The 17,745-nt window shown below is 44.9% G+C and overlaps 1 protein-coding gene across 6 annotated transcripts in view; it reads right to left on the bottom strand.

Annotated features, from left to right (window-relative positions):
- Window positions 1-342: 342 nt before the first annotated feature.
- INO80 (INO80 complex ATPase subunit) overlaps window positions 343-17,745 on the bottom strand; it is a 126,714-nt gene continuing 109,311 nt past the window's right edge. For 5 of the 6 annotated variants that reach the window (XM_059722987.1, XM_059722986.1, XM_006261366.4 and 2 more), the window contains 8 exons: window positions 16,047-16,119; window positions 11,574-11,732; window positions 8,217-8,319; window positions 7,597-7,685; window positions 6,622-6,777; window positions 5,307-5,466; window positions 4,369-4,584; window positions 343-2,413 (listed from right to left, as the gene is read on the bottom strand). In XM_059722987.1, the coding sequence (XP_059578970.1) occupies window positions 2,196-2,413; window positions 4,369-4,584; window positions 5,307-5,466; window positions 6,622-6,777; window positions 7,597-7,685; window positions 8,217-8,319; window positions 11,574-11,732; window positions 16,047-16,119 (1,174 nt within the window). In that variant the 3' untranslated portion in view covers window positions 343-2,195. Of the gene's footprint in view, window positions 2,414-4,303; window positions 4,585-5,306; window positions 5,467-6,621; window positions 6,778-7,596; window positions 7,686-8,216; window positions 8,320-11,573; window positions 11,733-16,046; window positions 16,120-17,745 lie in introns of all 6 variants that reach the window. The other variant, XM_019496558.2, reaches the window with a different exon arrangement.

Raw genomic sequence — 17,745 nt, 5'->3', positions numbered from 1 at the left:
ATGTCAGGCCTTCGTGACTCCTTGACAGATGCCTGTTTACAGCTGGGGGTAGCCTTTGGCACAAGTCAAGACAGTGGGATGCCCTACCTGCTCTGCCATAGCATCCTTTGTGTAATTATACAAAGTGTACATACTCAATATATATGCAGTAAGTCCACTGGACATTTGTAACCCTGTTAAGAACAGCGTGTGACCCAAGAGGGTAGAAACTAAAGAGCATGTTGGCCCACTATTTCTGGCAACCTGTACACACTTGGACATGGCCCCACAGCACTCCCCCCCACATCTATTTCCCGTGTTGCTCGTTCGTAAAGCTACACGGATACAAACCACAGACTCTGATTTACATAAAATTATCTCACTCCATTTTATTTAAGATTTTTTTCTCCAGTTAGTAAAAGAAAGTTGTGTCTCTTTTTATACATATGTACAGGTTCAGTTATAAAAATAGACAGCACATTCAAAGAGAAAAAAAGTCTTGGCATTTTTCTTATTCCCTCTAAATATCATATATACATGTGAATATGAGGGGAAGGGAGAAGTCTTCATGATTTAAATTAAACAACACCTCCCCCTCAATTATCCCCTCCAAATCTGTTTAAAAATCAGTCTAACTAAATTCATTTCCGCTATTAGGTGTGCAAATTAGAGGCAGAGCCGACAGGAAGCACTTGCTCCAGACGGTGGGACGCCAGGCAAGGGGCTTGGGATCGGGAAAAAAACATCCTCTGCTGTCACAGCATGGACCTGTAACTCAACTTGCTTCTCTCTCTCTCTCAAGGGATGAAAGTGCCCTTGCAGTATAGCCATTGAGATGAGAGAACTGCTCCCCACCTGTATCTCAGTGCAATGCAGACATTTATAGCCAAGCAAGGGGTATTTAGAATGGGGAAAGAACAATCTGAGAGAATGAGGACAGAGAGTGGCACTGAAAGCACTGGCTTCTGTTCATTTCATGAGTGTGTCTGCTAGTGCCTGCACACTGTAAAAATAAAATAAAACAAAACCAAAAAAAACTCAACCAAGCTAGCTATGTGTGACGATCACTGACGAAAGGGAAATGTGCTGGAAGAACAGATCAGATGGATGGCTGGAATGGGAGATTTCAGTTTTCCCAAGAGTTGATTGGAAAGGGGAAATGGCACAGTCCTTGTTTCAGTCAAATTCTCTATTGTTCCCCTTGTGGCATGGCAAGCTGCAGTACCCAAAGGCAAATGACATAAGCAAGCTCTGCTATGGCACGGTGAGAGGAATACCAGTGAACTTCTTCCCCTTGCATATCAGCATTTCCTCTTCTTGAAATATATACAAGTAGAGTCTGACTTTTACTAAGCCTTAAAAGTTCAGCGTAGCTCAAAATGGGAGAAATCATTCTTAAACCCAACAAAATGAACATTCATGCTAACAGACTTGGGCTCTGAAATGTAAACCAGTGACCTGTAGCCTCTCCCACTCCATGAAGCAGAGACAGCAACATTACTGTCACTAGGCCTACTCTGCCCAACTGCAGTTGTAATTACCTCCTTATGTCTAGAACAGGATCAAAAACATGGTGCTGACAAGAGTCCAGTCCTTGGAAACTTTTGGGAGATTTCTTTTCCCTTCCCTTGAACTCAAGGTCTTTAGAGAATTCTTCTGGGAATCCACAGATCCATACTAGAGGTACCAAACTACATGGCCACAATATCCACAGATGCGCCCACCCCAAATGCACTGCCAAGTCCTCAGTGCAGAGGGTTCCTCCAACTCTGAAGGGTACCCTCAGAGTTCAGCTACTGTTTTCTTAGAATAAGAATAGAACTGAACTCCACCTGAAGCTGAAAGAGGAGGAAGAACAGTACATTGGTGTGACCACAAACACAAATGGTTGCAGGACATCACACTTTGTAGGTAGATCTTTTTCCAGTAAGCTTTGTAGAATGCATCAGTAAAACGGGTGAAAAATTTATGTAAAAAAAAATCTCTCATTTAACCCCAGTCCCCATCCCTGCTCCTTGTAGCGTCTGCGAAGGTAATTTTTTGGGATACATGTAATCAAAGTGCTCACGTAAACCACCCATCCCTATTATGCTGATTTTCTTTTCATACACATGTGGGATGGTAAAAGGTGTTCCCCTGCATATATGCCTCCTGCTGGCAGGGTGGGCTACTTTGAAAGCCAATATGGTTAGAGAAACTTCAAGGCTTCAAAATTACTACCGCCCACCTGATGTATGGGCTCCTTTACTTTGCTTCCGAATTGGGGTTTCTGATATCAGGCTGCTGGTCAGATTTAAGCTTTTTGGGGTCCCACAAACACTATTTCCTTTGCTCAAAGGGGAGCTCAAGGGAGAAGAAGCACTTGAAGGTCCAAAGTCTGCAAGTCCAGCAGGCCGAATAATTGATGTCTGGAGAGGGCTACTTGCAGACATACCTAGCAACAGGAAAAGGAAAGGAAAGTAAGCCAATCTCAGATGAACACAACATTCACATCCTGTGACTCCTCCACAATATATAAAATTAGCTTCTGCAACATGTGGCTATGAATAGCTTATTGCACCCTCAATTAAACGCTTAATCCAACTTGCTCTTCCTGACTCCTCTGTGCACCTGTAGATCACATAAGAATGAGGGGCCTTTAAGAGAGAGGTACAATGCAACTGGTATGTACCACTGGCAGTGTAAGGCACTGTAGCTCCATTAGCATCTTTGTAACACCTTAGGTTCATATTCTATTGCTAGCACTATAAAGCTTCAATATCACAACAGAAAGAAACAGCCACAGCCCCATTTCAGAGGTACCATATTTTCACATACACAACATGCATTTTTTCCCCAAAAACCAGCTGCTGAAACTTGGAGTGTGCATTATTGGCAAAAAAATATAGTAAGAACAATTTCTGCTGGTTATCGCTAAGTGAAAGTAAAATCTGCATGCAACTCACAGGGTGCAGAACAATGATCAGGCTCAGCTCCATAGCTGCTATTACTCAATTACTACAAACAAAGTTATTTTTAATTTCATTCTGCCTTTCAAAAACAAGGTGCATATTTTATTTTGGGGCATGCTATATGCAAGAACATATGGAACCAACACCAAACATTTTTGACTGAACGTTCTCATTTCTCTGAGACAAAAAACACCTGAGAAAGATGATGTAGAATGTACTGCAAGTTCTAAGGGATGCAATGAAACTTCTGTACATAAGAGCAAAATATAGACAACCAGGGAAAGATCCAGAGGGGGTGCAGTGGTGCTAACTCACTCTGTTTCAGATTGCACTGTGGGATCAGCAGCAAGGACTTTTTTTAAAAGTCTCAAATCTGGTAAGAATCCCATCCCCCTGCCTCATCTCCCACTCCTGATACCCCCTCCCTTCCCCTCCATCCTCAACAGCACAACCCCTCCCCTCCCATTTACCCCCTCCCCTGCCTGCTGCTGCCACTGTCCCCAGCCAATGGGGGTGGGTGGGCTCCAGAGCCACTCCTGCCCAGCTCCAGCCAGGAACAGTGGTAGCAGTGAGCAGGTTTCTCTTTTGTCCTGTCCCCACAATGTTCCCTGCATCCAAGCGCAAGCATGAGGCAGGAGAACCCTCCCACTGCAGAGCCTGGATGCAGTGACTCTGGAGCCCCTCCCCCCTGTGAAATGAAATGGGGGAGTTGTGGTTTGGGACAGTTGTGGGGGGAAGGGTTCCAGAGCTGTTGCAGCCAAGCTCAATAGGGGACAGCGGCAGCATTGGGCAAGCTCCCCAACTCTGTGCTTGAGAGGGGGAACCCACCCGCTACTGCAGCTGCTGTTCCCTGATTAGCCCAACTGGAGCAGAGCAGGAATGGTGAGAAGACTCCCTCTACCTGCCACCCCCATCAGCTGGTAACAGCAGTGGGTAGGAGAGAGGGCAACTGGGAGGGGAAGGGAGGGGATGTACTATTGAGGATGAAGGAGAAGCAAGGGGGTGGGGGGCGGGAAGCGCAGTGGCAAGGGCGACAGCTGAGGGGAAGAGTAGGAGGGACAGGATTCTTACCTGATTTGGGGACTTGCAAAAAAAAATTTCTGCTGCTGCTCCTGAGGCATGGACTGCCTGCCTGAGGTTTGGGGCAAGCTGGGAGCAGGGGTGCAGCTACCCCTGAAGTGCCAGTCACTGCTCCCATACCCCTACTTCACAGAATCCTGGATCCATCCCTACAGATAGTGGTAGTGCTAGCTATATTTCTTACTACACCTGGAATGGCTATGGTGCAACTTGATGTATTATCACAATGCTACGTGACATTATATGACTGACCCTCAATGAGAAGGAACAAGAAACACTTTAAATAAAATTACCTATTTCTTGACAGGATGCCTGAAGAGCCCTACATCCAAACATGTGGTTTGGTTCGCTCTCATACCTTTAGACACGTTGTACCCGTATGCTGCATATGCTGCTGCAGAGGCTGCTGCTGCCCCAGCTTTTGCGCCTGCCATTGCAGCTGCACTTCCTGCTGTTGACTTCCGGCTTCGGCCTTTCCCTGTGGCTTTTGACCCACTGCCTGAACCTTTAGGACGACCCCGGCTTCTACCTGAATGGCCTCTTCCTGTGATAGACATATCTTGCATTGAAATTCCTTAAGCAAAGGAGGAAAAGAAGATGTCAACTGCTGCAATACATAAAAAGTGACTCATGAGCAAAATGCAGCTTCATAAACACCTGACAGTTGTACATTGAACCTCACTCTTAAACTTGATGCATGTGTGGTAGGGGTATTTTTCTTCATCTCAGGATTAAAACATGCTCTTACTTGGAAGAGGATATTATGACTTTTTCATTTGTTGTTTATGAAGAAACTCATCAAGCACTATGGTTTTAACTATTTCAAAACCTAGAATGATGGTAGCTAAAAATCACAGAGTTACAGCTGGCTCACTGATATAATGGAGAAAAGGAAATCAGGAACCATCCCCCTCAGCCCCAGAGTGATTACAGGGAACAATTTAAACATACAAGAGAACAGTCCTGGGAAAGACTGTGCTTTGCTGATTCATGTGCTATGCAAGAAGGGGCCCTTTGCATCAAAAGAGCCAAAAGCAGTCTTATGAAACAGAAGTACTAAGTAACATAGAAATGCTAAAGCATAACAAATGACCGAATATATCAACAGAAGAAACAATCTGTCAGATCTGAGGTCATTTCATAGCAGGGAGGCATTTTTCGTAGATCTTTACACCCCTTCTCCTATCTGACAGAGTCAGACATGAAGTGATGTAAGATGTACTAGATATACCAATACAGATGTAATGGTCAAGGCTGGACTGCTTGCAAATATTTAGCTAAGGGAAAAGTACTGACCATTCATGGTGTCTGAGACTGAGCCCATGATGGAAGCAGGAGAATTTGTGGCCCTTGACTGAGGTGCTGAAGATGCTGGGTCATCCACAATTACCAGCATATCATTGCTACTTTCATCAGGAGGGATAGATCCCATATGCAACTCACTGCTGATGGAGATCTAGACAAGACAGAGACCAAACCTTGTTGGGTAAAGACAGCAGCAAAGACAACCAGACTAAAAACTTCAGAAAAGGTGCAACTGCATTAAAGAAGGTTCCCCCCCACCCCAGACAATTAAATAGCAACTAGCCTCTTTTTCTCTCAGTGCAAGACAAAGCAACATGATATATATGCTGCCTCACCATACTAAGTTCTCTACTTAAAAGTGGATCAGCGTTAAAACCTGTTCCTTCCTGCCAGGCTTTAATTTCAACTGTGAACTAAAATATATGCTAAATACAAAAATTCAGGAACCTGGCAGATATCCAAGAAAACCCTTGTTCCTCTTTATTCAACCCTGTTGATTTTCTAGACTGATAACCCTCATGCGAATGTGCCCTTTGAAACGAGAAAGATTAAGATTTGTCTTATCTGCTCCACCACTATTGCTGACAAAAACTTTTATTAAAAAGTGAAATGTATAATGTAGAGATCTTAACCCAATCTCATATGAAAGCACTATTATATATTTAATGCCACAGGCCTGTACCGCTTTTTACAAAGATGAAGAAAGGAAGCTTGTGCCCAAAATAATTTAAACTTTCCATTAGAGAAAGGAAACGCCACAACTAAAGGGCAGATGGAAGTGAGGAAGCAGAAAAAGCTGTAGGAGAGTTTGGTTAGGGTACTTACAAAGAAACTGAAGTACGATAAAGTATTATGAAGGAGGAGAGGGAGGGTGCTTGGTTCACAAGTGGAAATTCTATCCTAACCATGAAACGTGTTGCTAGGGAAAAGGCCATGAGAAGCCATACATGAGAGGAGGACATAAAGGAAGGACAGGGAGAAGAGAACAGGAAGAAACCAGCAGGGATGCAGGCATGCGCAGAGCTCTATAGAGTCTGAAGGTGAGGAGAAAGAAGCAAGATCTGATGTAGAAAGAGGCCAGAAATCAGTGAAGGAGATGGGATGTAAAGATACATAGTTAGAGCAGAAGAAGATTAATTTGAGCTGTTACAAGTTGGATAGAATAGTTTCAATGCAACAGCTGAAGACTGAGATACACCAAGCTTCCAAACAGTACAAGAGGCTCCATGCTAGCTAGAAGCTAATTTGCAAAAGCCTTGTGCCCTGAATCTAAGTATGGAAAACAGTTAAAAAAAAAAAATCTCACCTCACTGAAGGGACTAGGCATGGCGGAGTCTACACTAATGAAGGAGTCATCACCATCAGCAGACAGGTTGGAGTTATCAGCTGAGGGAACAAATGGGATCACCAGGTTCATGCTTTCTTTCTTTCTCTTTCCATCCAACTCATCTTCTTTCTTTTTCTGCAAATAAGCAAAATGAACAGGTTACACAGGGACAAAACATGATAAAGAAGATAAATGGAACAAATAAATAAAGAGCTCCAAAGAAATGGAGCTCATCATTCAGTAATCAGAGTAATGCCATACACAGCATTTTCTGATAACAGTGTTTTGGAAGACATGGCACCAAATACAGCAGGAAATTCTGCATTAGATTAGGAAGTTTCCCTAAAATGGCTCGCAGGCTGGAGTAACCTTTCCACTAATGAAGAGTTAAGAGGATTTTGATATTTAAAACGAGAAAGCAAGTGAAGCTGAAATGCTTATCCTGTTAAATTCAGATGCAAGTTATTTAAATGCAAAAATGTTGCTTAAAAGAAAAAAAAATCTAAATCAGATCTTGGCTTTTGCCCAGTATTTAATTTCTATTCCTTTTTCACATTCCCCAAATCTGATAAGATGAAGAGAGTATTAAGCTTCTGCCTTATGAAATACTGAAAACTGCATGCCATTTAGTGATTTCAAACAGGGGGTCCCAAAATGCTGGCTTGGATCACTCAAAGATCCAAACAGATGTCTAAAACCACACAGTGCTTCCTTTCCCCCAAGCTGCAAATTTCATTAAGAGAAAAATAAGGGCACTGATAATAGTTTCCTGGTATTACTCCTCTGTGTAAGCAACACTGCAGTTACCACAAGGATGTTACACATTGGGGAATGAGAGAAGAGGCTACTATTAAACCAGACTCTGTCACATGATGTAACAGGCAAGAACCCCTGCTGGAAGTTTTTCAGACTCTCTTGACCATGCACAGAAAGGTATTTTTTGCATCTAAGTACCTTTTCAGCGTACTTTTCCCTCTTTCGCTTACGCTCTTTCACACGATTTGTCTCCTCCTGCTGCCGTTTCTCTTCCTGACGCTGGCGTACTGTCAAGAAAGAAAAATAGAAAAAAAGGCTACTATAGGGCTGAACACCTCTCCAAATTCCTTCTATAAATATTATCCATTTCGCAGTAGCTAGGTTCTAGAAAATCCCTGAATAAAGCCATTAATGCTGTACTGATGCATTGAAGGCTCCTACAAAGAAAAACTGTCGTCAAACCCAGAAAAGTACAAGTCTTACTGGAAAATCTCTCTCAAAAGTGGTATCAAGATGCACATACGTTACACATTCAAATACCTCTTGCACTTATTTTAAGTGATCCCCCTTACTCTGTTAAAGCTGTCATTCATGAATAATGTGGTGATCTTTAGTAAGTGCCAATAAAATCTTTAAACTACATCATCTCATTTCTCACACACATATTTGCCCATTTTACCCAACAGTGTTATGAAACCAACTTGTACTAAAGCAGCTATTGATATAAAATAAGCCAGGAAACAGAAGTAGTTATCTACAGTACATGTGCAGAGACAGATAAGAAAAAATTCAAAAGCATTGTAATGTGAATAACATACGTTTCTTCTCGAGTTCTTCATCATCCAGGAGAAGGCTGACCACCTCTTTGGGTTTCAAGGTGTCTGGTTTGAAATTGCCACCTGAAATCACCATTCGCTGAATCTAGAAGAAAAGAACACAACAGAGAAGCTGTGAACCACTCCCATTTCTCTTTATTAAAAGTAGCAATATTTTCTGTTTGGTAAAGTGGCTGACAGTCATAAAAGAAAAGATTTGATTATTCTAGCTTGGTAAACCCAGCAACAGAACATAGAAGCTTTTATTAACACATCAACTAAAACAGATTTAGTAAATTGCAACTGAGACCACACGGAAGAACATTTGCTGACCACTGTGCAATGCAGCAGTCTTCTACTAAAGCAGCACCTACTAAATAATGAATGTCACTGCATTAATGTAGTGCTGACCATTAACTATTAATCCTCACAGCCATTGGCGATATAGTCAAGTATTATTCTCTCCATTTTTCAAGTACTTTGGAAGCATTGTGGTTTATGATTTAAGAGAGCCTAGATTTTAAATCCTGGGTCAGACAGTGATTTGATATGCAGGTTTGGCCAATCACTTGACCTCTCTGGATGCATCTAGACTGACAAGTAGGGGTGCACCAATAAAGATTTTCTTGGCTGATACCGATAGTCATATTGGCTGATACCGATCTCATAACAGATTTACAGGAATGCAGCTGGGCAGCATGGAGAGCAGTGCCCTGCAGGTAAGCCTGTAGAGGGGAAGAGGCATATGGGAGGGAAGGGGTATGGGGGGTGCAGATCCAGGCCCACATGGTGAGGGAAATAGTAGGGCAAGGGTGGGGGCTGCAGCTGGGAGCGCTGCCCAGCCAGGGTGATGAATGGGACCCAGGGTCAGGGTGGGGAGCAGGACAGAGCCATGGGCAGCTCATCCAGAGGATCAGTGTCCCAGTGCTTAAAAATGGCAGCAGGACACTTGAACTACAGCTCATTGAATAAGCTTTAGTTCAAGCACCACTGCTACCACTATTTTTAAGTGTAGGGATGCTTTTAATCAGAGAGGAGCTGAGCGGGGCGATGGTGGAGGTGGGCTGCTTGCTGCAGGCTTGAGGCTCTCTGCTCTGCTGCTTATGCTCCCACTAATGCCAGGCAGGCAGGGGGCATGTGGCTGGCATGGGGCTACGAAGGAAAAGGCAGAGAGTGGAGAGCACCGAGCCCACGGTGAGCAGCCTGCATCTGCCCTGCGCATAAATCTGGAGGGGAGGGGGCACATACCCCCCATGCCAACTTGGGGGGTGCACACAGTGGGGACCTGCTCCTCATCCCCCACCCTGCACCACCCTGGACGAGCTGCCTTCAGCTCTGTCCTGTTCCCCACCCCGGGTCCCATTCACCAACCTGGCTGGGCAGCGCCCCCAGCTCCAGCCCCACTCCTCACTGTGGGGGCCTCAGTCACCGCCCCCACCCCAACCCTTCCCTTCGAGAGACTTACCTGCAGGGCACTGCTCTCCATGCTGCTTGGCTGCATTCCTGACCATGCACACACATGTGGCTGCGTGCATGCACATGGCATCCAGAGGCCCCAGCCAGAAGGCATGGTATATATATCAGTGAACATTCTGGGCTACACCAGCCAAAAAACCCAATAGCCAATAACATTAACATTCCTTTTATCGGTGCTGATCTGATACACAACCAATATTTCGGTGCACCTCTACTGACAAGTATCAGCAGCACAATACAGAAGCAAGATCAGACATTTCAGGCAATGTCAAACAGAACAGCCTCCCTCCCAAATTAGCATTAGGCAGCCCTAATGCGGGTACAAGTGGAAATACACCTTAATTCAGAGGTGGGTAATGTGGTGTCCACTACTGCACTGCCATCAACCACAAAATGCAGTGACTTGAAGGTTCTAATACAAACAAGGCCCAATAGACAGGAAAGCTGAAAGAATACACAAGACCTGTCTGCACTACAGCTTCCAGTATTACTGCTACTAAATGTTGGGAACTGGTATCCAATTTTTGCTAGCATAATAGCATTCTTTATAGTAGTAGGGGGCCAACCCTTTTTTGGTCACTGTGCCACAATGTAAACCCTGCCCCCTCCCTGAGTAATACTTTGATCTCCTTCCCCATACGATCTATTGCTTCACTCTCTCCTCCCTGCCACACAACAAGCAAAGCAGTTGTACCTGCCGCTTGTGGCACGTGCCACAAGTTGGCCACTCCTGCCTTAAAGTTTTAAGGTTAAGCTTAAGCCACAAGGAAGGTTTTTAAAAAACGTTTACTGCTTGATGCTGTGCACGTCTGTGATTCCTTGTATATTATCTGATTATCTTAATGACTTTCTGAAAAGAAATTCTAACATGATAAAAAGATCACAACACTCAAATCCTAAGTGATACTAGTTTACAGTTCTGGAGAAATTAGTGGAAGGACGGTCTTCCCTACATCAAGAAAATTAAAACCTGTAAGCACAGTGATAGCATAAAGCTGTATGGTAGACAGGGTTCAGACATGTTCCACATCGTAGCGTAAAAACCTAGATTCGTGACAGGCTGGTATAAACATGTTGGCCCCTGCTGCTACACTCCAGTGATAGCAGAGGTCAGCAACTTATGGCCCACAGGTCAGATCTGTCCCACAAAGACTGGATCTGACCATTGTCAGCTTGGGGCATTGGATTTAATTCTTTCAAGTGCCCAGTGGCAATGGAATCGGTGGTGAGGGTGAGCGCAAGTACTTGGGTGCTCCAGGGGGCAGAGATCTGTGACCCATGCAGGGTTCTAGGCAGTGGTGACGCATAGGGCGTGTACGGGGGTGAGAGCGCCGATGCACCCCCTGTCAGGCCATGCTCCCCATTTAATCAGTGGGCAGGTGGGAACACTAGTGCCCCCCCCGTGAGCGTCAGCTGGGGAGTGAGGCCACCAGCAAAAGTGGCTGTGCTACTTCCGGAAGTGACCGTGGGACTTCTGGAACCTGTGCGGCCCCTTTTTGGTGAGTGAGATCAGCTGTGGGGAACCTGCTCCTAGTCAGTGTGGTTGGCTGCTGGGGGACTGCCTCCCCCGGTTAGTGAGATCAGGTTGCTGACTGGTGTCAGGTGGGGGGCACGTGCTCCCCCTGACTCATGAGGCACCAGTCACCCATGGTTCCAGGTTGCAAAAAGCAGCCCACAGCAGCCAGAGGCTGCCAACCCCTGAGCTATAGTGTTGCTGAAATATTGGTAACAACTGGATACTCATTTGTTTAGTCTTTTTTTAATTGCATGGATACTCCCCATTTTGGTTCCCCTTCTATCCAGAGAGACCTTTCTGCTTCTCATTTCACGGCTTCTGGTACCCTTTCTAACCTCTCCTGCTCAAGACAATTTATTCATTCTCACCTCACTCTTCTCCTTGGCTCTCTGCAAGATGCGCTCCTCAATGGTGCCTTTACATATCAATCGGTACACAGTGACCTGCTTTGTCTGCCCCAGCCTGTGTGCCCGGTCCATGGCCTGCTGGTCTACTGTTGGGTTCCAGTCACTGTCATAGAAAATTACCTATAGAGGAACATTACAGCAGCACAAAAGGTGTTAAACAGACACAAATTGTTACAATATTTTGTTTTTAAGTACATCCAATGAAAAAAGAAAGCTAGCCTACCATTGGGAGAATTTAACTCTGCTACACAGTCCAAACTGCATGTAATATTTGCTGATTGCAGGCAAGTCCTAACAGCACCATAATTGCAGGCACTGGCAAGTAGGGTGCAATTAGGACCTTATTCCCAATCCCCAAATTGCATGTCTTGCCATACACGTGACATACAGAAGGCATGAAGACTGCATGCAAATTCTAATGGTTCCCAGAATACAGGGCAGATATGTCCTTTGCTCCGTACTTCAAGTGCTTTTGAATTACTCAGTGTCATATTACAGAACAGCTTAGCTATTTTCATCTACTTTGCCAAGTTCTGCTTGGAGCACAAAATTCTAAAAAAATATTACAGCATAATATCATTGCAACAATTAAAGATTTGTGGTCATTTACATTATAACCACATTTTTAGAGGTTGTGGTATTGCAACTTCTCATCCCAAAAGATCCAGGTATTTTACATCTAAATGCCATAAAAAACAGATGTCAAAAGAAGGCTAAGATTTCAAAGTGAAGCACTGCAAAAAATGAGGAAAACCCAAAGCTGTGGTTGCTTAGGTCCCTGGCAGATATTACACTTAAGATGTGATTAGTCCATTAATTGTGCTTTAAGTGGTAATCCAGCCACATATTCAGAGAATTAATGGTGCCATAAAAATGGAAGTCTGTCAAAAAAATATTACACAAAAAATGCCATCCTTGTGGCTGGTTTCCATTGCTCCTTAAACTGTGGCAGGGTTAAGACCACATAGGGGTTTTTGACCAGCATTGGTGCAGTCCTAGCCAACTATCAGCTGACTGGGGGCAGGACTGGGACCCCATCAGGCCTCTAATTAGTCCCAGTAGAGTCCCTGGCAGCTGACAATCAGCTGATCATCAGTAGGATTGTAGCTGAATCATGTTGGATCATGACCCCAGATTCCTCCTGCACTGGCAAGTAGGGTGTACTTACGATCTGATCCCCAACCCCCAAAACTATGCATCCTGCCATGCATATGTGCCATGGCAGGAGACACAATTGTTGGAATCAAGCATCAGACCCCATCATGCCTTTAAACTAACATCTGTCAGCGACCTCATAAGAGACTGCAGAACCTTCCTGTTTCAACCTAATTTTTTACTATTTTCTTTGTTAAAGAATCCTACTTGGCTTGAAGGGTTTTCAAAACTCCTCCAACAATGGCAGCATGTACCAGTTTAAAGTGTTCTTATATGGAATTGATTCTTTTGTAACCCGTACAGCTTTCACAAACAGACTGTTAAGGTGCCTGCCTTTCATAGCCTGGTATCTTTCTCAGCCCATTATCACTTCTATATATTGGCATCAATAAGTAGTTCTGGCTCTTTTATAAATATAGGCAGGAATCATTCCATTCTCTATTGCTGCAACCAGGAATTTGATCTTCTTTTACTGTAACAGGGCCCCTCTTGTCTCCATTATAGGGAAGCAAGAGCAGATTCCTTTAAGACAGGGGTGTCAAACTCATCTGGCCTCAGAGGCTGGTCCACGGGCCAGGTGAATGGCGCAAGGCAGGCCCATGGGCCAGAATGGGTGCCGGACCCCCTCCGTTCTGGTTCAGGAGTTGGCAGGAAGAAGTCCAGCATCCCAGGCTCTTTGCTGATGCCACAGGAATAAGCCATGATGTCAGGCCTCTTCCCGCAGTGCTGCTGGAGCTCCAGCACTATGCCTCTCAACCAGATGCTTGGCTACAATAGCCAGAAGCTACTCCCCGGTCCAAGCTGCAGGCCAGATGAGCTGTCACTGTGGGCCGGATCTGGCTCGCAAGCTGTATGCCTGGCACCCCCCTGTTTCAAATGAAGCAATACAGGGTGGAAGCCTGAGAGAGAAGTACAAGGGAAGGGGCCCAGCAGTGATGGGTTGAAGGTTTCTGAACAGGGAGGAGAACAAAGTTTTTGCCAAAGGAAGGTGGACCCAGGGAATAAATTGTGAGTGAATCTGTGGTAAAGGTGACCAAGGTCAAACAGGCCATGAAGAAAGTCTGGCTTATTCTCCACCTCTCTAGAAGATTAAGAGGCCTTCAAAGAAGCGAACTGGACTGGGGAAAGACCAGGTAGAGAACTGGAGGACCTACCAGTGGAAATAAGTCTAACAAGGACAGATAACAAGGCTTAAGGACACTAAGCAGAAAGGCTGAACACAGGAAATGGTATTTTGGAAGATTCAGTGAAATCTCAGACCAGGGGGCTATATCTTATTGGCTAGATTCCCTCTTTCTTCAGAGACCTGCCCACTGATAAGAGCAAGGTATGGCAGGTGAGTTAAGTGGGGACATCTGTGGGGAGCAGAAGGCTTGAGAGGTGTGGGGAATGTTGATAACATGGTACCTCAAACTGAGAATCAGGGGAAGTGACTACATTCAGCATGGTACTGAAGGATTTGTAGGGAAAAAAAGCCTGACCCAGATCTTTATAGTTTCCCCTAACTGGAAAATTCTTCCTCCATAAGGCATAATAATTCTGAGGAGGAGTCTGAGTCAGAGTTGCCTGAGGGTTTTGCTTGCTTCTGGTTTTGCACTGAGTCCTCATGCATCCCATTCAGCGAGTCTGTAATGGAAAGGCACAGGCAGAGATTTCTTTCTGGCCATATTAAAGTTAATTTTAGCTTTTTTAGTATAACCACTGGTTAATGGGGCCTACGAGGAAGGTAAAAACCCCCAGTCCATATGCCAATCTGACACTGGCAAAGGGCAGATGCTGCTGTTGGTCCCCTGAGGCTGACCTGTCTTTGGCAGGCAGCAACAGCTACTTCCTGAATGTCATGTTTGGAGCTGGCAGGGTTCCCACTGCTTTCTGTCCTTGTGGAGCTTAGCTCCTACCAAAAGACAAAAAATATATTTACAAGGAACCTGCATTTTTAAGGTTGTACAAGGCTGATAAATACGGGACACATGAATATAAAGGACATTTGGGGCTGGGCAGGAATGGTTTCCTGCACTGTGTACATTTCTGCTTGTGTCTATGTTATGCCAGCTTGCTAGATAGAGAAAACAACTTTGTACTGTAGAGCACATCACAATGCAGAAGCAGGCTGAAGAGAAAGTAAGTGGGAGAGCAAAGAAGATGGTGTCAGCAGAGTCTCCCAAACAAATCCTCAGTGCGATAGAATGAAGGTACAGAAAATCTAGGTCAATCTCTGTTCTTAATATTGACAGTAAAAGATCCTTTGAGGATGTACAACAGCATCATAACCCTACCAATAGAATCTGTTCCTGATTATACTCAAAATTTGAGTTCACATACCAAAGTATTGTTTAGACTCCAGGATCTGCAGAAGTTACAAGCATTTTGAAGCTCTCTGACTTGTATCTATCTTGGTTTGCCCAGGCTACCCTGTGGATGTTCATTTTGTTCCAATTTGTTTCGGAAATTACAAGAGGCACAGGGGAATTGAAAAGAAAGAAAGAGGGGAAAGATTTTAGGTTCAGGAGTTTGCTGCCTTTTGGAAACTGAGGGCCACTGTCTTATTTGCTGTCAAATCTCAGTATGAACAAGCTATTTTTAAAAAGATCATTTATATGGTCTAAAAGCTTGTCTCTATGTATGAAGGATGTTTCATCAGAAGACATTGCCCATTTAATTGGGTGTACAATAAAATATGAAGGATGACTAGGAGGGAGGAGAAAAGTTTTCCCAACCTGGTGGTCAACTAGCATTCTGATACATGAGAGCTGAAAACTTTGTAGATCTCCTCTAGGTAGTTCTTACTGTCAGTCTTTGAAACTTTAATACAATGTGCAGAAAGAAGCTCGTCTCATGAAATCAAACAGGCATAGCAACACAATGCTTTCAAAATGAAAGGCAGTGCTGTAATTATTTTGCTAAACAAGGATCCAATATCCCTGTACTATTCAAACTTAAGTTCACAAGGTAGACAGATAAAACCAGATCTGCCATACAAATGTGCTATTTGCTTTTGTACACTCCTTGTTTCATCTAGCTATATTTACACAGCAGCATACAGTGCTGCAGAGATGCCCCAAGCTTGCCGTGAATATGTGAACTTGGATTCCAGAGTCTATACGACAGAAGGCATTTCTGTGTTAGCTTTGCACTTGCTAGGTCCAGCCCCAGAAGCAGTATAGCCACATTATCATAGTGCTGCATCCAAGCTAGTAATCCTTATTTCTCAGCAGTAAGCCAGCTACATTCTAGAAAACAGATTTTGTATTCTACAATTATACAAAACTATTTACATACCGTATCTGCAGCTGTGAGGTTAATGCCCAAGCCTCCAGCTCTTGTGCTCAACAGGAACACAAAAATATCATTCCTAGGGGCAGAGAAAAGAACAAGTCACTTATTTTGTGATGATATCACACCACAAGTTAGAGAAGAACACCCAGCAAGGTAAATACTTTGCCTTGAAGAAAATGATCACAGTTATTTCCATCAGCTCAACTACAAAAATGTTTTGGCCTATTCCTGGCTGTAAAAAAAGGAAGAAGGGAGGGGGAGTTAAAATACAGTTTAGTGGTGTTGAAAAACACTTGTGAATGTTCTTTTCAAATCACAGTTGCAGCCTCTTGTGCTAACTTAAAACAACACTGGGCTTGTTGTGCCCATTTTGCTCATTCTCTTGCTGAAATTCTCGTATTTCCTGCTCTAGTTTCATAAACATTTTCACAGAACAAACTCTAAATCTAAGATTAGTTTGTCAGGTAAGGAATGAAGACAAAAGCTAATGAACTCAAACCAGATCCTATGTTAATATTAGTCTATAGGTAAAGAATAAAGGAAAAGAAGCCAAAACAGAGATACAAAACTGTCCTAAACTAAATGTTTTCTCTTTTCTTTAAACACCAAATGATTTGTATTTCCTACATCCCTTGGCTTGGACTATTAAAAGTATGATGGAAAAAGATATGGTAAAACCTTCCAAGTAGAAATCTTGAATATAAGAACTACTATACAGGCAGTCCTTGACTTACGACGTTGTTTCGAGTTACATCAAATGGCACTTACAACACTTGTAAACTGACACCCTTTTTCAATGTTCTGACGTGGGTTTTGCCTTTACGACACTGGACACAAGCGTGTCCAGCTGGTAAGTCTGTTGTGGTGGGGAGGGAAGAAAGGAGGGAAGAGGCGTGGGGAGGCAGATCAACGCCCCCACAGCATGGGAGGGATTGTGATTGGGGCTGGGACCGGGGCTGTGGCAAGCGCTGCCCAGCCGGGTCAGGGGGGCAACTCCCACTGCCGCATGCCACAGATCCAGGAGGGCACGTGTGGCGTGTGCGCCGGATCTGCGTGGGGCAGCTGGGGCCAGGGTTGCATGCCAGGCAGAAGGCACTGGGAGTGGAGGTTCTGCCCTGCTGCCGCTTGCCCAGCCGGAGCAGGGGGGTGCGTGATACAGGCTTGCTCCGTGGGCGCAAAGGCTCCACCCTGCTGCCGCTAGTCCAGCCAGGGAGGGGGGTGTGGGACAGAGGCGCTGCACTGCACTGCCTCAGACAAGTTGCGTGTAGTGGCAGAGCCACTCCAGCCACCCCATGCTTCCCAGATGAGCTGTGGTTTCGCCCTGCCGAGTGGCAGCAGCTGCAGGGAATGGCAGAGGCATGCGCCCCTGGATCTGTGAGGTGTTGGTGATGAAACGGGGGCTATAGGGGAGATGCAGCTACCCTAAAATTCCCCACAGCCCCCACTGCCCACCCAGAGCAGCCCCTGCCCAGGCCACCCCAAGCAGATCCAGGGCACATGCCCCTGCCATGGCGTGCCACCACTCGCCAGGGCAGAGTGAAACCACGACTCATCTGGGAGGCATGAGGAAGCTGGAGTGGCTCTGCTGCTGCGTGCTGCTTGTCTGAGGCAGCAGCATGCCGCTTGTTCAAGGCAGTGTCTCTGCCCCGCTCCCTCCTGTCCCAGCTACACAAGCAGCGGCAGGGTAGAGCCCTTGCTCCCA

Source organism: Alligator mississippiensis, chromosome 2 (genome assembly GCF_030867095.1).
Source record: "Alligator mississippiensis isolate rAllMis1 chromosome 2, rAllMis1, whole genome shotgun sequence".
NCBI classification, from domain to species: domain Eukaryota; kingdom Metazoa; phylum Chordata; order Crocodylia; family Alligatoridae; genus Alligator; species Alligator mississippiensis.
Note: the sequence above shows the minus strand (reverse complement) of the source record. Positions and strands in the feature narration are given on the sequence as shown.